The sequence below is a fragment of the Xenia sp. Carnegie-2017 genome, unplaced genomic scaffold (assembly GCF_021976095.1).
Source record: "Xenia sp. Carnegie-2017 unplaced genomic scaffold, XeniaSp_v1 HiC_scaffold_25, whole genome shotgun sequence".
Taxonomy (NCBI): Eukaryota; Metazoa; Cnidaria; class Anthozoa; order Malacalcyonacea; family Xeniidae; genus Xenia; species Xenia sp. Carnegie-2017.
In genome coordinates, this window is record NW_025813488.1 from 4,861,937 (window position 1) to 4,885,891 (window position 23,955).

A 23,955-nucleotide genomic window follows, 5' to 3' on the forward strand; every position below is an offset into this window, starting at 1 on the left:
TTTGCATCAGAGTGTGTTTTGGTGTTATTTAAATTACGCTAATTGCTGCGGTAAACTCAAAATGAAATCAATGTGGCCCGTGAAAAGACAGCAGTTTTTATAACCCTCTAACCTTAACCTTTAAGCCTTTATGACGCGTTTTACACCGATTTGTGAAGAAGATAGGTATAGACTTTGTTGCCCCTTAAAGAGGACAATAAATAGATTGTTGCACAGCATGCATAGTTCTGATTTCTCAATGCCACCATGATCGCCATGAGAAATAAAATATTATGAACATATTCACATCATTTCTGTATAATAAACTACAATAAAACTCATAATTAATTTTTATAAAACAATCTCATTTGATCAGATTATTCTTTGTTATTGAGAACAAGATGTAGAAAAGTCTGCTTCGGCAAGTTAAATGTTCATTAATGATGAATAACTTTTCCTTGATGAACTGAACATTGCACGCAAGTCCACCGAAGCACGTTTTCATAATTAAATAAAAAATTCTATTCCTCATAAATTAAGCGTTCCTACTGATGCACAAGGTTTGAAACCATATGCATCTGACTTTCAGTCTATTTATTAATTTCACTACTTTAATTTTGTCAACGATGAAGTCAAAAATAGATGTGGTTCTTTCATGGTTAAGTAGTAACAAACCATGTGTTTTACATAGTCAAAACAATGTTTGCCTCACAAAACATTGTTTTTCGTGTCTATATTCGATATTAGATGTATACAGTAATAAAATGCTGAACTTTCCAGCAACTTACCTATTTGACAGTAAATAAACTCCTTACCTTGGTGACATTTTCTTCATTTCTACTCAATAAAGAAAAGGTGAAAGAACGCACCTTCGTTGAGTGCAATGATCATTGATAAAATCCAATATTATAGCTATGCACTTCCCATCATCCTTGATAAAACTATCTTCAAGATTATCGAATGCAATGACCATTAATAAAATCCAACATTGCATGACGGCTTACTAGCTCTCCATCATTCTTGCTCAAATTCTCTCCAAGATTAGACCAGTCCCAGAAATAGCGATGACTGGAACACATTCTACATACGTATAAAGGTTCAGAAGATATCGACAATGGCTGTAAGAACTTACTGCCAATCTACCATCTAATCAAAGCGTTCATTAGCTCCACTTTAAAATTATCATTATAATCACGACAATAATTTCGGCAAATTTAACGTCAAGTTAACTTATAGAATCCACTTTATCTTCAAAATAAGTTTTAAAACAATGCAAATGATAACCTAATTAAACAAAATACGAAAGGGCAAAAGAACAGCATTTTGCTAGATGATTATAAATGGTCAGCAGATGTATGTAGATAGAAAAGATATCACGCTGTCAGAACGCGATTTAATTCTGTTGTACTTACCCAAATGTAGCAATTGCTTGAAAAGGTATATCAAATTGCGATGACTTTGTTTCGGAGTTGTAGAAGTAGGTTTTCTGTTGGCTTTTGCTGAAGGCTGAAGACCATGGATCTATGTAATATTTATAAAAGAATAACACATCAAAATCCAATGTAATTTGCACGAAAAAAGAGAAAGTCAATTAAAAGTACAGATAACTGGGGGGATTGTTAAGGCAAGGCTAAACGAACTGCATGGTGTGTTGCTAGAATATGAAAAGATCACCTAGATATAGGAGAATAAATATAATTGGAGAAAAACGGAAGACGAGCAGACGAGATAAGGCAAAATATGAGACATGGAGACGAAGACAGAGGGACTGAACTATATAGAGAAACAGAAAGACTATGTTAAATATACAGAGATATAGAAAGAAGGACACATATATGTATAGACAAGAGGAAGAGAAACTCTTTTAAAGAGATAGAACGATTAAGACGAAAAAGGACACAGAAAGATTCAGTAGTCTAACGAAGGTCATAATTTGTGCTTTTCAATTCTTACCGTTCAAATGTTGCAGAATTATAATCCCTTTTGGAATTATAGCACGATTTTCATTCGCAATGTAACAAAGAGAAGGCTGTGAGCGACCTTTAACTCGTTTTGTTTGCAACCTATCGAAGACATCTTGAAGGGCGCACAGGTCATACGTTTCTTTAGCCCTGTTAAATACAACTTATTCATAAAGCATAAGAAAAGTAAGTATGAACTTTGCTAATTTGTATAAACGCTAACACCGAGGAGGCGTTTGAATCAAAAATATTTTCTTTCTCATGTCAATTTACAAACCATAATTCTTGTGATATAAACGAGAATTATTGCTACAAAACTACTTAACTTGCCCTGAAAGTTTACACTATATACTATCTGATGAATGACTAATGTTAATTTTCTTCATCACCACAATAGTGCAAAGTTTTCTTTAAATTTTGTAATAAAAAGAGTTTTTCCGGGTTTGAGTTCAAGACATTAGATGTATATGTTCGGCTGCAATAAGAAACTTATAGAAATATAAATTTGGGACTCGTGAGTTGAAACCAGTACTACTTACCTCACCATTGTCATGTCAGGTCGACTATGTTTTGTGATTGCCTTTGAAAACATTGCTGCATACTGCATTCTATTTGTGACAAAACATTGAATTATGAAAAATGAAACGGTTCAATATAAAACAGAGAATACAGTATAAACTAAAATAACTAGCGATAGCAAGAAAAAAATCCACACAGTTTAAAATAACAGTAAGGAATGCATTGTAGCTAATAATCACTTGATGAAATAAAGCAATGAATATACCTGTGCTCATAATGCCTTGTACGGATATCTTTCCCTCCAAGTATCAATGCATCTGTAATATGAAGTACGACTCTGCGCCGCTGACCTTTACCCTAAATAAACAAATCACACATGTCATGGAGCTTTAAAAAGGTCGCTTTAAAATAGTATGCAAAAATTATGTAATGTTTATCACGTAAAGGAGAAATGTTGATGTGCTTAGGCTATATCAGTTTAACTCTGAATGTCTGTTGATGCTTATCTATAGCTATTTCTTACCGAAATTTTATTATCGATGTAATGTTTTCGTGGACATCAGTGTTTCAACTTACCTCACCACAAAGTTCATTAACCTTTTCTACTTCAATAAGCGTATCCTTGGGCAGTTCAAGATTCATAAAGTTTAATTCTTGCCAAAGTTTTTTATTACGGGGAGTTCCATCCCACTGATAAATACGGGAACGCTGATGACAAAAATATAATATTAAAACAACAGCCCAGTTAAAATCAATCATAAAGTAAATGGTTTGAACCCGGGAGTATCGTTAGATGTTTGCAGATGTAGATAGTCCTGGTTAGTAGAGTCCTGAGAAGGACTGTTGGTGTTGATGTTGACTGACGTTTCGACAACCTTAGCGGTAGTCATCTTCAGAGTCAAGCGACGAGTCAAAGTCTTTTAAGACTCAACTAACCTGGACGATCTACATCTACAAATATCTAAAATAAATAAGTTATTGTCAACGAGTAAAGTGCTTTGGCAAGCGCAACTTACCCCAAGACTGAAAAGGAAGAACCGTTCACCTGCTGAAACATAACATTTGTACTTCCCAAGGACTTTCAAATTGGGCAATAATCGTTTTGAGAAATCTTTTGGTTTTAATAGCAACTCCTCGTGATCCTTTGGAGTCTAAAAACACAAACACATAAAAATACACATACATGCAAATAATCTGTAAACACACATAAACTAAAAAATATTATTGTATTTATAGACTTAAACAGTTTAAAAAATTTCTTTAATTATATACGTAAAATACGTAAATATGTTTTACACCTTTATTAGTTGCTCGTAACGATAATCTGGATTTGGAAGTCGAGGTGCTGCTCGAGTGATGTCAGGAATCTGTTAAAAGACATTATGTTTTTGAAATTGTTCAGGAACAGTCTAATGTCGAAACTTTAGTCCTTATATCCTCTAATATAATCACTAATGTAGTAATTTAATATCAAAGTGGAGCGTACGTACATTCCAGTATTCGAGGCATTGTTTTCTTATAACAAGTTGATCTTTTCCAACTAAATTCGTGTTCTGCACATAGGCTTTCAATTTTCTAAGCGCGTTGATTTGATTTTCTCCCAAACTAAAGAAAATAAACTTCTTTGTTTCATGCAATCATGGGAAAGAAATTGCATGATGAAAAATTGAATAATTGGATGGGAGTCACCAACTCACTAATAAATAAATGTACCTTTCATTGGAGTTTTTGACATAGGTATAGAAATTTTTATCGTTTTGTAAAATGCTTAACGGGACGACCTTGCAAAAGAAAAAACAGGAAAAAATGAACTTCCCCATACATTTCAACTACAAAGTCAATTAATTTGATTCACATTTTGTTGATAATGTACAAATAGACTGACATTATATCGTGAATTTTTCAGTAAGATTTGCCAAATCAACAACGTCTGTGCCATATTATCAATATATCACCTCCAGAATATCTTTATTCGTTTGTTCCAGTTTTCCGAGTTCTTTGTTAATATCAAAAAGATAATCACAAATATCTTTAGCACCTTCGCGTAAACCTTTACAGATAACATACCTACATAATAGAAATCAATGCACAGTCAGAGACAAACTGCAATATTTTCGTAATGAACGTCATACAGAAACATAAGCACGCGTATGAAAGCATAACAACAACATTATAAAGTTTTCGCGCATTGGTGGTAATCGGTTTTACGCTTTCTGGTTGCTATTCCTGCAACCAAATTTTAACTGTTGCAAAAATCACTTTCCATATTTGACTTTCATTCGCCTTAGGGTACAGTCATACCTTTCGGAGTTAGCTGGACGGCTTGTGACAGGTTTGTGAATGCAAACATTATTGAAGGCACGATACAACAAGTATATCAAGCCGATTGTGAAAGGAGTAAAGAGATCGAATGTTTTGCATAAAAAGCATCCTCCAACGCGAAGAATGGACATGGCGCATAGAAACTGACACAACACCAGACGCTTTGTAAGAATTTCTTGAATATTTTCTTGTCCTGACACAGAAAATCCCTAATTTGAAAGATATTGTGGTCAACATAACTGTTGTATTTTCATGACAGCCAACACTGACAGCTGATGCTTTTGTTAGAATAAGAATGAGCGGAAAGATATATATGAATATAAATAGTGTGGAGACAGTTGCCAACTACACTATTCAATCCTTTAGATATAGAACGAATTATTAACCAACCCCATCGGCCATGACAAAATGAACACCCAAATCATCAGTATTCTTTAAAACAAAGTCTTTAAATGCTGTAAGGTTATCTGGATTCATAACATCACCATCACCATCAATACCATTCACACCTGTCATAATCAATATAGCAGATGTTGAAACACACGAGACTAAGTCATTTTAAATCAAGATGATTCCATGTTAGCATGGATAGATTTAAGATTGATGAGCTGGAGTTAAAGATCAGAAGAATCAGATCAGAGTTTGATAACATTGAGTTAAAGGTAGTAAGGATCAAGTTAGAGATAAACCATATCGAGACAAAGGTTACAAGGTTTTATTATAAGCTCCTTACCATAAAATGGTTCAAATGTTTCTGGAGTGCCAGAGAGAAATTTTTCCAGTTTGAAATCATTTTCACCTTGATGAAGAAACAAGTGACAATACGTAAATGTAAATTATTACTGACTAGTAGACTACTAAGTTGTCTCACATTAAATTAAAACGACTACCTTTCAGAGTAAATCCAAATCCTTTACAATGCCAGTCTTTTCTCCACAACATGTATTCTGAAAATCCTCCAGGACCAGCACATATGTCAGCAAAGTAAAGCAGATCCATTGAACCAAGAAGCTCCCTCTGATGAAAAACCAACAATTAAGATTTATAGATCAGCAAACATTTTAGAAGGTTGGTAAACAAACAATATATAACTTTCATTATGGAAGACAACCAGGTAACACAAGATAAGAGTATTTTGTTAAAATAACAGTACAGAATGGCGAGATATATAGAAGAATTATCAAAATGAATTTTCTGTGATTGACAGACTTTTAAAAATTTAACATACATTAAGTCACATAATCACAAAATGGAGAAAGAAATGCCATCATACATTATTTTCATCTCTTGGAGAAGAAAAAATGAAATCAAATACAGCATCCATGTTAGCCATTTTCATTGCAGCTCTATTCTGAAAAATTGCCCCTTTAATCATCTCAAAAGGATTTGCTCTTGTGCGTGCTTTCAAAAACTCGTCATCTGCCAGAGAATCAAAAACTGTCTGAAATAAAACATGAAACATTGTGAACATCCATCTATCTATTCTTATGTACACATCTGTTACAACACAAATTTTCTCATTTTCAAATCATTGTTCAGAGAGTAATTAAATAGCCAGGAATATGCCACATTAAATAAATAATAATAATTCTAAACACAAACATACCTTGCATTCAAGAACTTTATGTAAGATATTCTCACTACAGAACTCAGTTTCATCTTTAATGATCATCTTTTTGGGCTTTATAAGCATCCAATTAATTAAAGTCTCCTTTAAGGGAGGCTCTAACTTGCAAGAAGGAATCCAGTTTGGAGTCTCGTGCACCTCCACCTAGTAAAATAATTTAATATTCCATGAGAGTTAAATTAGCAAATTATCTACTCTCAAAATAACAAACCACAAATACAACTATACCATAAGACTAGAATTTAAAAAAGCGGTCAGTGAATAGTAGTAAATAATAGTGGTGAATACCTCTTTATCAGTCTCAACCCATTCCACCTCCTCTGCTTCAAGACCTTTAATTTCAAAGCCAAGACCACGCCTTCCACGTTGCTTTGACGCTTCCACAATTTCGGAGCGACCCTGGCCAAATTTTCCCAAACCTTCACCAGCTTGATATCCCATTTTCCCCTGTTGAAATTGAATGAACGCAAATCAAAAAATTAAAAATAGCACACAGACTGACTGAGCCAAGCACGTGGTTTCTCATTTACAGAAGGTCTGCTTCCACAGAAAACTTACCATAAGTTTCAAAGAATAATTACTATATTCTGAATAAGAATTCCCAGATTCCTCATAATCAACTGGAGAATTATTTTCTTGAGACAAAAATTCACTTTCACTTTCTCCAACATAACTGCTTCGTAATGTCTTATGATTTCTTGCTTTTTCCTCACAATCATCATTGCTGTCGATAAGCGAGTTTAATTTCCGCTTTCCCGCCATGCCTTATATACTTTTATGTGATTTAGCAGGGTATAATACGAGCTACAAAACGTCTTTTACAAAAACTTTCGCGTTTACATCTGGTACTTTCCCGTCCGCCATATTGTTTTCTGTACCTCTACTTCATATAAGCTTGTTGTGATATGTATGTGTGTATGGTGTTGATTTTGAGCATTTTTTTGTGAAGAAGTTTTCACAAAAAAGTTTCGCATCTGAGACTAAGAAGAAGAAAGCTTGGTAGTAACAAATCAGTAATTAATCACTAAATGACAATTTTTCATAGCATAATGATATCTTTTGGAAATTTATTTAGGAATTCTATTCTAATAGAATTCCTATAAAAAATACAATGAAACCAAAAAAACCAACTTTACAATGAACTCAAATCTTTCTCAAACAGTAACAAGTTGAAGTTGAAAAAGTCAACGTAATCAAGCATAAACTGTCCCATAACATATTGTTTTGCTTGTGTCACAAAACAAGTGGGTAAAAAGCATGAAAAAATAAAAGATTTTTTCATCACCGTTGCCTTTTCACAAGAGTGTTTGAGTTGCAAAGCGATGTGAGCTTGAAGTAAATTTATATCTGTTGTATAGACTGTTGCTACCCAATGCGGGCACTTGACTCTCTCAGAAAAACGGGCATGACTAAGACACTTTGTGGATGATTCAGGCGTTCCATCACAGGCAGATACCAAAATCACATCATCTTTCTTCACTAAACCACAATTAACTTCTCTTTCTTTGGAGTTAAATGGCTCCCAATCAATGACAAACATATTGTTTTTCAACAGCCCGTCAAATTTTCCATCTCTCAAAAAACATTGAAATTCTAGGAAGTTCAATTTTCTCGTATTTAAATCTGGAATATTTAAACTGCTATGAAGAGTTTTCGAATCGACATAAAAGGCAATGATGCTAAGCTCGAGCAATAGTCTCTCACAAGATGATTTGTTATGGATGGCTAAACGACCAACGTTATTTGACATGGTTGTATAGCGCTCTTTTTTAACATTGGGAAAATGATTCTGAATATATTTTTGCTGTGCTTCAAGTAGCATGGTACTAACACCAAGACCACGATATTCAGGGTGAACTCTTAAACCTTGACTTACAACAGTCAAACCGTCATCAACGACATGAAACGAGCGTAAACCTATAACAGTCTCTCCCTTCACTGCTACGAAAACTCTTCGGTTGGGTTCGTCTAACCATCGTAAAAAGACGAAAGGCAAGTAATCATGCCCTTCATAGTTTCCCTCGGATAATGTGTAAACCGAAACTAAGTCGGTTCTTTCTGCCGGACGAATTTCAATATCCATATACAACGTATTTTATGGTTGAACGATGAGACAAAATGCGCGTGAAATTGTCGTTTTTATACATGATTCTGGCTGTAATGAGAGCAGCTGTTATTTAAGCTTGAATCTGTTTGAAAGGTTGCTCGTTAGGACCGTTTTGCATATCTCTATCACTTGCACCAATAGGTCAAAGTGTTTTATCACACATGCAATAATGATATCAAAATAGTATCAGAAAACATTGTTATACTCTTCCATCGAAAACTGCTTGTTTGGGTGCAAATGAACTATTGACTAACGACAAAGAAGAACAAATAAGACAAATTGAGTATTCTTCGACAGTTTGGTAAAAATATGATTAATAGAAAAACAAACACATCATGTTTGAAAACTACAAAAAATTTTGCATTACAAATGAAACACGTTTACAGTTTTCTTTGACGAAGTGATAATTTTCAAGAGTTCTTGAGACTAAAAAAAATCTTCCATATTCAGATAGCTTGCGTATTTGAATGAAAAACACATTTCCCCCTTTTTTCAAATAACTTTTCTAAGCAAACATGCCAATGGCAAGCTGTTCGGTAATCTTATAAGATCCTTTCCAAATGTATTGATGAATAAGTCCAGAGTAAAAGTTACATTGAGAGTGAAGTGTTTTACTGGATCAGACTTTACTCTATCGTATGAAATTTTACTGGATTTTCCTGGAATTGCTGATGTAATCTCTACAAATGCATTCTAAAAATAATTACAAATTGGTTTCTCTTAATGAACTTTCATTCGTAATACTGCGGATGTTAGTGGGAGGTTGAGAAAGTAAAAGAGTGCGACCTATGAGAAGTATCATTTCCACTTCATGTGCAAGTGTTAGCGCTGTGTGATATGTTCGTGTTGTTCTTAACACATCCGAGCCAGCAGCTATGAGTGCAGCGGCACAGGACACGTGATTTGCAACAACAGCGCAATGCAAAGGTGTGAAGCCAGCTTGATCTTGTACGTCGACTTGTGCACCTTTGTCGACAAGAATTCGTGCGCAAAAACAGTTGCCAACACTGGCGGCCGTGTGAAGTAAAGTCTTCCCGTAGTAATCTTGTGCGTTAAGATTTACGGATTTGGAGTTTACGTAATCCATAAACCTATCTCGATTATCATCTGTAATTGCCAGTTCGATCTCGAATCTCGTTACGAGTCTTTGCGAATTTCTCTTTGTAAGTTCCATACTGTTTGTAAACTTGACGCTTTTTTTAACTCTCACTGGAACTCCTAGGGATTGTCTATCTCCGAAGAGAATAGATGATGTTGTCCCTTGCCTGGATTCATCATTAACAATTACATTTTTTCCATTGTTATCGTTCTTTGATAATCCGTGCAATTGTGTTTGAGATTTTGTTCCTTTGGATAATTCTCCGTTGCTTTCTAGTATATCAAAAGACAAGGTAATTCGTGATTTAGGTGGTATGAGATTATCAGGACAGGATAAACGGTTGACTAGTTTAGGTCGAGATTCAACTTTCGGTGAAAGACGTGATGAGCTAACGCTTCTTAGTAATAAGGCTTTCTTCTGATCTTTTTGACGCAATTTGACGTTTGTGTTTTGTTTTTGTTGCGAAGATACAATGCTAGAATGATCAAAGTCCTCTTTAAAAGATTTACAGGTTAAATCATCTTGCACTTTCGTCAAATCATTTCTTTTTACACAGTCAGTTTCCTTAGTAACTCTGATGGGAGTATTTAATGACTTTGTGCGTTTTAAAGCAATGTCAAGACTCCTTAACTCACTAGGGCTTGCAAGAGTACGAAATCTCTGACGTACTCGAAACTGTGATACAGTTGCGGGAATTGAAGACTGGGATAATGATGGTTCAGATCTCGGTAAAGCATTAAAAAGAGCTTTACAATTAGGGTTCGCCATTTCATACATCAAATCATCCGTATTTGAGACGCGCATTGCCACATATCTTGGATAGTTTCTAGTCATCAACTTGTTTGAACTTGACGTGCGATAGAAATGCTGTGAACTTTCACAAAGGTTCATCATTGATTGTTTCTTGAGACAGTTGTTTTGACAGCTTTTTCAGATTGCAAAGGGCGATATAAATCACGTTTTACACAATTCTTTGTAACACGATGAATCCAATCTTTCTTAGTATTACTTTTGTGACGCTTAGCACGATGAAGGCGAGTGAAGAATGAACAATCGTGATTCAAAATTCTTGCCGTAGCAATGACTACACCGCTAATGAACATAGCCATTGTACGGTAATTACCTAAGAACAAAGAATTTTCGACTGTTGCTAAAGAAACAAGCAAGACAAAAGCTTTGGGACATTAAAAGATAAGCTACTGTTTGGATCATTTTGTCAGTCATATCACAAAAACATTACATCATTACAAAGATCACGTGAATGAGCGGAAAAAGTAAATAATAGTTGTCATGGTTAAGTCAGGAATAACACATGTTCATGCTCTCTGTGGTATGGCCATGTTATTATTGTAAATAGGCTAGAATTTAATATTCTTCTGTTGGTGAATGAATATGATAAAACATTTGCCTATGAGCTATGTATTAATCAACCTCCTTGAATGGTGCAATCATTGAAACGTACATAGTAATAGAACTTGCCCAAAAAAATGCCACCAAATTTTCTCTGCATTTGCCAAAATTTTTCGACAATAAATTGAAAAATTTGCAAGGGAAAAACTTCGAACATTACGAAGCATGTATAAGCTCTTGTGTGCGCTCTTCTTTGCAATGTGTTTAGGTAACCATTTGGTTACAAATCATATTGCTGGTGGCATTTTCAAATGACGTGTGCGCGTGTTAACCGTCTGTTGCTGAACTTTTTCAAATAAATTGAACAGAAATGCAGAATAATACTCATTAACTATAAAGTCATTTGTTTTAATCATTTGAGTTGAATTTACAAGAAAAATATTTTTCAAAAGTTTTTTTACAACATATGGCACACGCATGCTCATTCTTAAGAACGATAAGAACATTATCAACAATGATCCACAGTATATTGCTTTAATTAGAAGCGGTGACGGAGGATATGCTAATTTTCCTACAAGTGCACGCCAACTGCTGCGTTCAATATACGTGAGTGGCTGTACATCATGTTGCTAAAGTATAAAACTCTTCAGCAACGCACAAAAAATGCATATGTATACAGCAGTATAAATTAGTGTAAGCCTTTATGGGTGTTTTGATCTTTTGTCGAACAGTCCATCACCACTTCGTTTGTTTTATTTACATTTTCGTCTTTTCTATTGTCGGCGGCGTTCATTTCGGAAACTGAATTTTTTGCTCGTTTAACTTTTCGACATCTCGCACGCCTGTTCTTGAACCAAACCTTAAAGGGAATAAATGTATAAATCTAAACTTTTTTTAAGAAATTGAATATACGTTTTGTAACACGTAGCAGGAATATTCACTCGTTCCGTCATAAAAGGGTATAAAAAAATCAAAATTTAAACAAGCCATGAAAATGTAGGAATGTGTTTACAAAAAAAGAAAACTGTTCAAGTGATCGACAATACGTACAAGATATTTTAAAACATTGCTTACACCAATATACATATACACTGTTGTTTTAACGTGGCAAATATGAAGGACAAAAAGCCATTACAACATTAAGACATTCAGCAAACATGATTACACATTGCAACACAGCTTCAACTCACCTCAACCCTCTCCTCCTGCAGACCAGCAAGCATTGCAACATTTTCTCTCTGATAGAGGTCAGGGTACTGAGTCGTACGATACAACTCCTCGAGAAGCTCAATTTGAGTCTCGCTAAAAATTGTGCGATATCTTTTTCGACGTTTGTTCGTCGTTAGATGATATGATGGAAGATTCATGCCTGGAATGGTCACTATAAATGATTTCAAAATGTTAGTTTTCGTAAACTACGGTTTAGAGATCGTCCTTATGAAATAACTATTGAAATTCTTACAGTGAGGAAATTACTTTCACCAATTAAAATGACACAAAACAAGTAGACCATTAAGAGATTACTATGATGATGATGAAAGTTTGAAAAAATCAATAAAAAAAATTTACAGTGACTTAAAAAAATTATCTTTGAATCAAAAATAAAAAATTGTAGTGTTAGGTAAAATAAGAGCAAAAAAATCATTTGATCAACGCCTTTGTCTAATTATGACGCGTTATCTTCAATGTAAATCCGGTTTAACTTCAGATCAACATATGAATGGTGATTTCGAGCATTAGTATGATTAGTTGAATGAACACCATTTAGGGATTTAAAAAGATAATGTACACTAATATGTTATTTTATCAGATTTATGTATATTTTCTCTCCGTTTCTGTTAATTTTCTGGAAAAATAGTTTTATCTGATCCAAAGCATAAAGTGAATATCCCATCAATTTACAAAGTAAGGTAAAAGCCTTCACAAAAATAGGCTATGTTTTCGCTAAAAAACTGGCTTTTTAAAAAAATACATCACAAATATACATTAGTAAAATGAAAAAGCAAATTGTTCGTTACTTATTAACAACTGAAAACAATCTTATAGGGTGCTGTGTGAACTTCGATAACAGATGGCACATACGATATACTATGGAGCCGTTAGCATTAAAGAACGAACTGCAGATTTTCGTGGTTATTATTGCAAGACTTAACTGTTATAGTAGTTTCAGTGGTCTCGGTTAAAATTTAAAACCTATTCAACAGTTAAAAAAAGATCTATATAAATATGTACAATTATATTTTCTAGAGCAACGAACAAAATAAACTTGTGGAAGTGAACTAAATCTTTTTCAAAAAAATCATCAAAATAAGTACAGCTACCCCGAAATATCCCAACTAAAAAATTGCAGTTATCAAACTCGTCGTATATCATACATAAAAAGCTGTCTAGATGAACTTTTATTCGACCAAGTGTACGTAAAATAAACTTAAATGTGAAACATAAATCTTACATATGTATCGTTCTACGTATAATATTCATAAAGAGAAAACAAGGTACATAAAACATATTATTATATTGTGTATATAAATAACTTCCATTATACGAAATTAATAGTGCATTCAAAATTGACCGTCACATTATGGCAATCAACACCAAAACGTCTTCACAACCAAGATAAAAGCAAAATCACATATTAGCTATTTACCTGAAAAACTGCCAGCAGGGACAAAATACGGATGAGGATAGCTTCGTACAACAGAAGAAGGCAAAATCGGTCGATGGACTGGAGTTGCAAGAATGCTTTCGATAGAAAACGATGACGCCATATGAGAAATGGTAGAAAATCAACGTGAAATATACAAAATTTTCTTCAAACAATATTCTGTACGTGTTATTTATTGAAAACCGTTTCACGACAGTCTTTCCTGGCGTTCACTTCAGTGATGTAAGGAAACACGAATCGAGTTAAAAACAGATGGTTAACACAAGCCTCACGAAGTAATTAAACTGCATTGCAAGCTCTAACAAGCTTTCAATATTTATCCTTAAAAAGGAAGCATCGATGACCAAGCTACGTCATTCGCGCATTAGTTGGGTGGGAACGTTTGAAACATACACGGATTTCACGCGTGACAAATTTTCACCTATTTCACACCGTATTTCAAACTCCCCAAACATAAGAGGCATGTCATTTTGGCAAATATATCTCCCACAACGCAACACGTTTTTACCTTTGATTTGGCGCAATACTCAACGTTACCTATGTCAAAGGTAAAAGATCTGCAAATGTAAAGCTTTAATATGTTGTGCTGTTTACTGTTCTGTCAGTGAAAGTCTTAGCCTTATGCACGAACCTAATTATTATATACTGTGTAAGTCATTTGTGTGGTGCAATAGTAGCATTTTTAGAAGGTACCATGTAACACTAAGATTTGTATGATTTGCTATTTCGCCAACGGAATATCCGGGAGAATCTTACACTTACGAATGCCTTAGTTCTGAGCTCGACAAACGAAGCATAGCAGGACAAAATTGAACAAATAACGAACGAGAAAACATACAATAGTACCATTTAACGACTTTACTGTAAATTCCCTGACAGATGGCAAGAAGCCAGGGAGTTTACAAGGAAATTTTAATCGAACGGAATGCAGGAAATCGCTAGATTAAAACGATGCAGTTTGGCAAAATGCAGTTTCTATAAGTAGACGTGTATGCATTTTTTTGCATTTCATTCCAAGAAAAACGTCATTGATAAAGTAACCTTTATACATTTATTTCATCCAGGGATTTTCTCCATTGTAGCTATATTCTACATTTTAGAATAAAGCCAAATGAACAATAATACAGGCTGTTTTTGAACGATGAATTACTTTTGTCAAAATAGCACATCGTTGTTAAAAAACCGGCCAATTGTTTGTTATGTACAACTTTTGTTGCTTTTGTACAATGAAACTTTTATGTACCGCACAATTTCATATTTTCGAATTGGTACTGCAGCGCAATGTGTGAAAAATACTGCAGCTTTAAACATTAAACTGAATATAACTGGAAAGCTACCTTACGACAAAAATTTGAAGCCAGCAATTTAACTAGTCCCAATCTTATGTCGCACGGCCCATGCAAGTACAGGTATGTTTACAAAAAGGTGGCCTACCAGTTATATATTTAGTTCAATTGTTTTAAATGATATTTCAATCCCTATTTATGCGAGTGGTACCTGAAAGACCATGATGTACCACAAGATTTTCAATTAAGCCGCTGTCACGTCTCTTTATTGTGGACAGAGGGAGACCTTCCACGAATGACTTCAGGAGCCTTGTCAATAAACTAAAAACATACGTAAAGTCAGTGAATTTTAGAATGTTTGCAGAATACACGTCGAAAAGTGAATATTTTAAAAAATCATCCACCTCAAATAATAAATGATGATACCTTTTTTGGTGCAAGCCAATCCAACAGAATACAAAAAAGAAGATCAATTATAGCGATAAAACAATAGATTTTTCCTGCTACTGCTCCGCAATCATACCATCTAAAATATATGACATAATTATACCTACGTAGCTATATATATATACATATGTAATTAAGTTCAGAGATGTTCAAAAAGCGTTTGAGAAAATCGTACGTACCTTTTCAGTTTGCATTCCAATGAAAGAGTAGGACGCTTAGCAATACTATCATACACCTTCAATAAAATTCAATAAAATCATTACATTCTTAAGAAAATGAGATCAAACTGACTGCAGGGAACACGTCTTAACTAGCATGCATTGAATACATTTGGCGCTCATATGAATAATAAAAATAAAAAGTTATACAGCCAGCAGTAATAATTGGTTGAGGCGATAATACTTGCATTTGAATCCTTTCAAGATCAATAATGTAAGCAAATGATCATCCACATATTACCTTCTCAGTTCTTGCTGCAACTTTACCCCAAGTATACATCTTCTTAACGCGTTCGTGAGCAACGGTTGGGGGAATAACATTCCCGTCAATTGTTGCCTTGATCGCAATCTCAAGAGCCTGCACCACGTCTGATGAAAAGAGAAGAAAATGAAAACGTTTAGGTTTGAGAGAAACACTCGCAGTGCGAAATTAAATTTTTTTTTCTAAACTCATGGGTTGCACCCACCTTGAGTATTTGGCTCAACTAGTTGTATCATATCTTCTGGTAGTACTTCTGGAACGCCACCCACTTTGGTACTAATCACCTGTAACCTTATGATTACATAAAGCGTTCAGAGGAGAGTGAGTGAGAGTCTAAAGTATTGGCGAGGTGTAACAAATTCAACAAGAAAATTATCTCAGACTTTAAAATACATGTTCTTATATATCTTCTAGTCTGGTGAATTTATGAAGAGGGACCTGATGTTCAGACTTGGATTTTTATGAACTTATTTCATTGCTCAATGACGATCCAATTTCAAACTCACAGTCACGTGACATGACCCAAAATAACGTTACTAGTAGTTAAATATGTAGCAAATATAAATTACCAATGCTTACCCACAACTTGCAGCCTCAACGATTGCAATACAAAATGCTTCAGTCAATGATGTGTTCAAAAATACATCACCTTGTACTAAAATCTAAGAAAGATAAAAAATATAATCAGTTCTTAGTGGAAATGTAGCACAATACATTTCATTCATGTATGATACAGCAAAGTGAGCCTTTGTACATTTTTTCCATGATTGTGTATTGCTATACTTTGCAGTCATTGAGGTAAAAGTTTTGCTTTTTCATGTAAATTTGAACATGGAAAATCTGCACTAAAAATAACAAAAAAGTTCTTTGCAAACATGGACAATATAGACAAATACTCACATCTCGAACTTGTTCATGCTTTAAACTACCAAGCAATCGAACTCTATCGTGGAGTTGATGTTGCTCACAAACTTCTTCCAGAACGACTCTCTTTGGTCCTTCTCCACCTAAATGACCACAAGGAAATTTTATTAACACAATATATGTAACTATGTTGGATCAAAACAGCTCTTCACACAAATTTATCATGCTAGAATGTTTATTGTACAGCAAAATGCTCATCACTACAATAGATTTAAACAATGAAGACTAATCTTTATGTACATTGAGCACAAATCTGACAAAAAATGTCCTGTATCAAGTTTTGCTTCCAAACTACTTTACTTTTGGTTATGTAAAATTACAACTCAGAATGCATAACACTAATTAAAATAATAATGAGTTTTGGGAAAAATTAAAAAATTGGTAATGCATAGTTGTAAAACAAAGAACCCAAGAACAATAAACTCACCAACAAGAAATTGCACTTGACCGTATCTTGAGCAAATCATTGGTATGACAGCTGCAAGCAGATCTATTCCCTTTCGATATACAAGTCTACTGACAATGACTATGGTAACTAAAAATACAAATAAGCTTAAAAATAATCACTCAATAATACAAAAATCATATCATCAAATTGTGCTCCATAAACTTTCTTGATGGTTTAGCAGTCATAAAGAAAGTTGATGTCTTCATCAATTTTAAAATAGAAGAGATTGACCATGAAAATGCACTTAAAACATCCAAAAAATAACCTAAAAGCCATCACCCAAATTCTATTTCTACGTACACTAATGCCATATACATTATGACATTGATCAAACCTGCCAATTTAATGTGTGTCATTTAAACGTGTGACTATTGGTTTCTCAATGATTTTAAACAGTAATATGAATTTTAGTGCAATATATTTTAGAACTTTGCCACTTGCAGCTTCAAAAATTACTACTTACTAAAATCAGAATTCCTTTTTGCTGGATCAGGAGTGAATGCAGAAGAATCAATAGCATTTGGTATAACAGAAACATAGCCAGGATGAACTTTTGCTCGTAACACCGTGTTTTCTTTGCTAAATTACACACCAATGAATCTAATGAATGATCATTTTTGAGATACATTAATGAAAACAAAAAGCTGACTTATTTTCTGTGCAAAGTGCTAAAAGTACACTACCTTGTGTTAGAAACACAGATAATATGATCAATATTGGCGAGGGAAAATTCAAGAAATTTGTTTGTGATAATAGAACTTGCATCTGCAAACCCAAAAAGTGAATGATCCGTGAAGACAGATTTTATTCCCAGTGAGTTTGCATGGAGCAAAGCATCATGACAAAGGGTGGAAAAAGCCTGGAATAATATACGAGCTATTGTTTCAAATAGTTCTGTTGACTCTTAAAAGATGGGTTTGTTGAAAAGATGAAACAAACAACAACACAGATTTGGTAACTGTGAAGAATAATATTCATTTGATATATAAATAACAAAGATTCTTACAGAATGTCCATGAACTATTGTGATCTGTTCTCTAACACAAATATCTCTCATCAATGGTAAAGTTGTGAACAGCGTTGGTAAGGCACATTGGTTGTAGAAAACTGTAAAAGGCAAATAATACACCTGTAAAATAAAAAAATACGTGATGAAACATATTTATTTCATACAAATAATCAGCAATGAAAAATTCTTCTCTCAATAATGAACTTTTCTCATGACAAGCAAACTAACCTTCAGGAAGTTCGATAAATAACGAATACCAGCCCTCTCTGAATATGCATGAGTAACAATTACAACCTGAAAATAGCATAGCAATTTTTAAATTTAGACTTAAATGAACAGAATTCATAATCAATGTCATAAGACGACAGTGAATAATACTATGGCACTGAGAAGTTTTCTAATATTAAATAATATGGCTTTAATGAAGCTGTCTCACAGTTTTTATTAGACTATTAAGCAGACCTTGTGGCCTCTGTTGATAAGACACTGCGAAACTTGATAAATATGACTTTCTACGCCACCCATATTCGGATAGAAGAAATCACACACCATGCTAAAATTTAAGAACATCGACCATTGAATGCACGAAATAATAAGGTTTTACAAATTATCACACTCACCAAATGTTATGCCTCATTTGTTTAAAAAATCGTTCTTTCATACATTCACTTTATACTACAATACAACAAATAGCCACTGGTTGTTACCATGTTGTTACCATTGAATTTGAGCCCCCATTACCAAATGACTGGTAACTGGGGTTTGTACGTAGGGTTTCCATGAGGGTTTCCATGGTGCATAAAAATCTGTACTTAACCTGCATTTAGTTAATTTGGATCCGATGAAAAAGGAAAACGTTTTCTCTTTTTATCTATCTTCATTTCATTGAAAAAAGGGGAAAAAAGCACAGATTACCTTGAATTTTTCCTTCTCACATTGCTGGGATAGCATATAGCTCACATTTTAGCCAATCAGACTTGGAAAAAGTGTAACCAATAATTTCCTAAGCTCGTCCAAATCAGCCAATCACATCAGTCCACAAAATGATCTTAAGACACGTCAATCACTTTTCACACAACTAGATGCCCCAAGACTCCAAAGTGAAAGGTAGGTTTCTAAAATTTTGATTAATTATTTGAAAAAATACTTCAAATGTCTATAAATTCGATGACAAAAGCTTGTTTGATGTATATAGTTACGTATTGTTTTACTAGTAAAGCTTTTCGTCGGTTATTTTTGTGCAATTCGGCGTTCAACCGTGTGTCTTCGCCGGTGTGTTTGCTTTGCACGAGGACCTTGTCAGTATAAAAACGACAAGTTTTGTATGTTTTAATGTATTTCTTTCAACTCTACTTTGGTGTATTGCCTACAGCTAGTGCTGGAATGTTTCGAAGAGAAAATTTCTTAAACATTTTTACTTTTAGCGAGGATTTTTGTATCGATATGTTTTCAACAACGAACTTGCGCGACAGACATCTTTCTCGTTTGAACGCAAAAATATGAATAAAATTCTCGGTGAAAAGTGACAGTATGGCAAAATGAGAGATAAGCAGAGTATTTCTTACTCCTTGGGTAGATCTGTGTATGCAAAAAGTCTTCTTTTGAGCAAAAATTTTGAAGATATTTGAAAAATATGAAAAAGTTGGTTCATGTTGAACGTTGGACTTCAATTAAATTGGCGCCTTTTTTGTTCCGCGTGAAAATGAAGAAACTGGGTACAAATTATGCAAAACTAACCAACTTGACTATATAAAACAAATTTTTTAACTAATGGATGAATTTGAAAATTTAAACGTTGAAGAGTACTAATGGCTGCATGCTCTACAATTGAGTAAATTTGAATGATAGCAATTTCAGTAAACGAGAAAATTTTTAATCAAACACCGATAAATTTTTGTACTTAATATTGGCTATGATACTTGAGTACAATTTAGAAAAGTTATCATTGAAAAGTTATTGATTATTTTTAGAGCATTTTGTTAATAACACGTGTTTCGATTCTATAGGAAAAGATGCTAATTTTGTGTGGCAATTTAGCTATATGAATGCCACTAAGTCGTATCCCAAAGTTGAACTTTGAGACAAAATAAAAGGAATAAAACTGAAAACAAGCAACGGTAGGAAACTCAAAATAATCACCTTAAACTTTCATTGACTGCCTAATTTGTTTTAGAGCTTTTTAATTTATGTCCTTATCAATACACAATGGAAACACTTTTAAAAATTCTTATTATGATATTGTGCAACGTCAAAGGGGTGAAAACACAGAAACTCATAATGTTTAATTTGAATTGATAGGATACTCAAATAAAAGACTATCCGACTGAGAATATTTTTAGGGATTTACTTGTGCACACATACAAAATTTTTTTCTTATTAACAAATTTGTCTTGATATTTTATTATTATACAATTATTGTTTTCATATTTTGCTGCAAATACATGAGTGCCATTTTAAAAAAAGCAGCTTTATAAGTTTAGGTTAAGAATGATTGGATAACAAGTCAAAACTATTGTGAACGATTGAACGATGTATCGATCGTTGAATGGAATATCAATTAAATGATAAGGAAGTCTATAAAATTTCCTTCTTTTGAAATCTATAAGACATCAATAAGTCTATACGACTTCCTTTTATAAGATGTCAAAGAAACACTTTAAAGTGAAAGAACCAAATAATTCATGAACCAAATATAAATTTTACGTAAGTGCGTGTTCTATACTTGTCCATGCACTGGCTGCTTGAAGTTCTCATTTGTCTTCTATTTTGATTAAATAAATAAGTCAAAACAAATGTTGTGAAAGATCTATCTGAAATCGACATTCAATGGCATATAATTATATAAAGAAGTCTATATGACTTCCTTCTTTTGAAAATATGAAATATCTATCATGAAAGTTGAAACAAAAATCGCGGAAATGTAGTTTATTTTAAAACGAACAAATGCTGTTGAGTTTAGGGTAAGGACTATTAGACAATAAGTCAAAATAATAAAAATGATCGATCGATTTCATATATTTGAAATTGACTTTCAAAAGAAAATAAACAAGTCTATACGACTTCCTTTTGAAATTTATAAGATATAAAAGAAACACTTCAGTAGAAGAAATCTATACATGAAGCAAAAGTAAATGTCACACTTGTCTATACATCAGCAACTTGAAGTCTTCATTTGCCAACTATTCTTTTATCAATTAGACAATTAAGTAAAACATATTGTTGTAAATGTCTTTATCAAAAAACTCCAAGAACTACAGTAAAATGGCTGCAAGACGTCTAGAGCAGTGACGAAAGCCACACAGGAGCTTACATTATTTGGAAGAAATCAATTCAAGAACCACAATTTAAGTTGTGGACAAGAACAAAGGGAACTGTAAACTTATTCAGTTGAGTAGATCGAGTAGATAGAGAGTGTTGAAAGAGTTAGAGTTTGTGCAAGGAAGATTTATGAAACTTTTATGATCCTATAATGACAGTACATGCAGCATTTTCTTTTCTTTGGAAGGGCTGCACCTTTCGTTGTTTGCGACGTTTATCAACTTATACAAGTCCAATTACTTCTATTGCTGAAGCACTTCCATTCTTTCATGCAGAGCGTCTTCCGTTGTTGAGGCACTTCGTCAATTTCTGCATGCGCAGCGTCTTCCGTTGTTGAGGCACTTCGTCAATTCCATCATGCGCAGCGTCTTTCGTTGTTGAGGCACTTCGTCAATTTCTGCATGCGCGGCGTCTTTCGTTGTTGAGGCACTTCGTCAATTCCTGCATGCGCAGCGTCTTGTTGTTGAGGCACTTCGTCAATTTCTGCATGCGCAGCGTCTTTCGTTGTTGAGGCACTTCGTCAATTTCTGCATGCGCGGCGTCTTTTGTTGTTTCGAGCGCACGTCGTTGTTGAGGCACTTCGTTTTTCTGCATGCGCAGCGTCTTTCGTTGTTGAGGCACTTCGTCAATTTCATGCGCAGCGTCTTGCGTTGTTGAGGCACTTCGTCAATGCATGCGCAGCGTCTTTCGTTGTTGAGGCACTTCGTCAATTTCTGCATGCGCAGCGTCTTGCGATGTTGAGGTACTTCGTCAATTCCATCATGCGCAGCGTCTTTTGTTGTTGAGGCACTTCGTCAATTCCATCATGCGCAGCGTCTTTCGTTGTTGAGGCACTTCGTCAATTTCTGCATGCGCGACGTCTTTCGTTGTTGAGGCACTTCGTCAATTTCTGCATGCGCGGCGTCTTTCGTTGTTGAGGCACTTCGTCAATTTCTGCATGCGCGGCGTCTTTCGTTGTTGAGGCACTTCGTCAATTCCTGCACGAGCAGCGTCTTTGTTGTTGAGGCACTTCGTCAATTTCTGCATGCGCGGCGTCTTTCGTTGTTGAGGCACTTCGTCAATTTCTGCATGCGCAGCGTCTTTTGTTGTTGAGGCACTTCGTCAATTTCTGCATGCGCGCGTCTTTCGTTGTTGAGGCACTTCGTCAATTCCTGCATGCGCAGCGTCTTTCGTTGTTGAGGCACTTCGTCAATTTCTGCATGAGCAGCGTCTTTCGTTGTTGAGGCACTTCGTCAATTCCTGCACGAGCAGCGTCTTCCGTTGTTGAGGCACTTCGTCAATTTCTGCATGCGCGGCGTCTTTCGTTGTTGAGGCACTTCGTCAATTCCTGCATGCAGCGTCTTCGTTGTTGAGGCACTTCGTCAATTTCTGCATGCGCAGCGTTCGTTGTTGAGGCACTTCGTCAATTTCTGCATGCGCAGCGTCTTTCGTTGTTGAGGCACTTCGTCAATTCCATCATGCGCAGCGTCTTTTGTTGTTGAGGCACTTCGTCAATTCCTGCATGCGCAGCGTCTTTCGTTGTTGAGGTACTTCGTCAATTCCATCATGCGCAGCGTCTTTCGTTGTTGAGGCACTTCGTCAATTCCTCATGCGCGGCGTCTTTTTGTTGAGGCACTTCGTCAATTCCTGCATGCGCAGCGTCTCGTTGTTGAGGCACTTCGTCAATTCCATCATGCGCAGCGTCTTTCGTTGTTGAGGCACTTCGTCAATTCCATCATGCGCAGCGTCTTTCGTTGTTGAGGTACTTCGTCAATTCCATCATGCGCAGCGTCTTTTGTTGTTGAGGCACTTCGTTAATTTCTGCATGCGCGGCGTCTTTTGTTGTTGAGGCACTTCGTTAATTTCTGCATGCGCGGCGTCTTCGTTGTTGAGGCACTTCGTCAATTCCTGCATGAGCAGCGTCTTCGTTGTTGAGGCACTTCGTCAATTTCTGCATGCGCAGCGTCTTTCGTTGTTGAGGCACTTCGTCAATTTCTGCATGCGCGGCGTCTTTCGTTGTTGAGGCACTTCGTCAATTTCTGCATGCGCGGCGTCTTTCGTTGTTGAGGCACTTCGTCAATTCCATCATGCGCAGCGTCTTTCGTTGTCGAGGCACTTCTTCAATTTCTGCATGAGCAGCGTCTTCCGTTGTTGAGGCACTTCGTCAATTCCTGCACGAGCAGCGTCTTCCGTTGTTGAGGCACTTCGTCAATTTCTGCATGCGCGGCGTCTTTCGTTGTTGAGGCACTTCGTCAATTCCTGCATGTACAGCGTCTTGCGTTGTTGAGGCACTTCGTCAATTTCTGCATGCGCAGCGTCTTTCGTTGTTGAGGCACTTCGTCAATTTCTGCATGCGCAGCGTCTTTCGTTGTTGAGGCACTTCGTCAATTTCTGCATGCGCAGCGTCTTTCGTTGTTGAAGCACTTCGTCAATTC

At 35.2% G+C, this 23,955-nt stretch overlaps 5 protein-coding genes across 6 annotated transcripts; all 5 read right to left on the reverse strand.

The window, feature by feature from the left end:
* Window positions 1-281: 281 nt before the first annotated feature.
* Window positions 282-7,294, reverse strand: LOC124453190 (cap-specific mRNA (nucleoside-2'-O-)-methyltransferase 1-like). Its single transcript, XM_047003948.1, has 19 exons — window positions 6,967-7,294; window positions 6,697-6,855; window positions 6,388-6,552; window positions 6,055-6,222; window positions 5,672-5,798; window positions 5,515-5,580; window positions 5,172-5,290; window positions 4,761-4,990; window positions 4,415-4,526; window positions 4,173-4,240; window positions 3,950-4,064; window positions 3,758-3,826; window positions 3,476-3,610; window positions 3,036-3,167; window positions 2,725-2,816; window positions 2,480-2,548; window positions 1,933-2,090; window positions 1,392-1,500; window positions 282-1,059 (listed from the first exon to the last, which is right to left on the reverse strand). The coding sequence occupies exons 1-19, from the start codon at window positions 7,168-7,170 to the stop codon at window positions 933-935; spliced, it is 2,424 nt and encodes an 807-aa protein (XP_046859904.1). The 5' UTR covers window positions 7,171-7,294; the 3' UTR covers window positions 282-932.
* A 246-nt stretch (window positions 7,295-7,540) lies between these two features.
* On the reverse strand, window positions 7,541-8,491 carry LOC124453486 (histidine N-acetyltransferase-like). The gene has a single exon (XM_047004301.1). The coding sequence runs from the start codon at window positions 8,489-8,491 to the stop codon at window positions 7,541-7,543; it is 951 nt and encodes a 316-aa protein (XP_046860257.1).
* Window positions 8,492-8,853: 362 nt separating this feature from the next.
* LOC124452964 (receptor-interacting serine/threonine-protein kinase 4-like) lies at window positions 8,854-10,733 on the reverse strand. The gene has a single exon (XM_047003634.1). The coding sequence runs from the start codon at window positions 10,506-10,508 to the stop codon at window positions 9,219-9,221; it is 1,290 nt and encodes a 429-aa protein (XP_046859590.1). The 5' UTR covers window positions 10,509-10,733; the 3' UTR covers window positions 8,854-9,218.
* A 617-nt stretch (window positions 10,734-11,350) lies between these two features.
* On the reverse strand, window positions 11,351-13,919 carry LOC124453341 (homeobox protein goosecoid-like). The gene is made up of 3 exons (XM_047004150.1): window positions 13,612-13,919; window positions 12,155-12,345; window positions 11,351-11,823 (listed from the first exon to the last, which is right to left on the reverse strand). The coding sequence occupies exons 1-3, from the start codon at window positions 13,730-13,732 to the stop codon at window positions 11,653-11,655; spliced, it is 483 nt and encodes a 160-aa protein (XP_046860106.1). The 5' UTR covers window positions 13,733-13,919; the 3' UTR covers window positions 11,351-11,652.
* LOC124453340 (phosphatidylinositol N-acetylglucosaminyltransferase subunit A-like) lies at window positions 13,640-19,139 on the reverse strand. Of its 2 annotated transcripts, XM_047004149.1 has the most exons (15): window positions 18,844-19,139; window positions 18,686-18,776; window positions 18,452-18,517; window positions 18,221-18,343; window positions 17,898-18,073; window positions 17,678-17,793; window positions 17,194-17,301; window positions 16,743-16,849; window positions 16,422-16,504; window positions 16,048-16,133; window positions 15,822-15,949; window positions 15,542-15,597; window positions 15,342-15,441; window positions 15,127-15,236; window positions 13,640-13,706 (listed from the first exon to the last, which is right to left on the reverse strand). In XM_047004149.1, the coding sequence occupies exons 1-14, from the start codon at window positions 18,882-18,884 to the stop codon at window positions 15,171-15,173; spliced, it is 1,347 nt and encodes a 448-aa protein (XP_046860105.1). In that variant the 5' UTR covers window positions 18,885-19,139; the 3' UTR covers window positions 13,640-13,706; window positions 15,127-15,170. The 2 variants fall into 2 exon arrangements, with proteins under 2 accessions (XP_046860105.1, XP_046860104.1); XM_047004148.1 differs by lacking the exon at window positions 13,640-13,706 and having other exon boundaries at window positions 14,667-15,236.
* Between the last annotated feature and the right edge of the window lie 4,816 nt (window positions 19,140-23,955).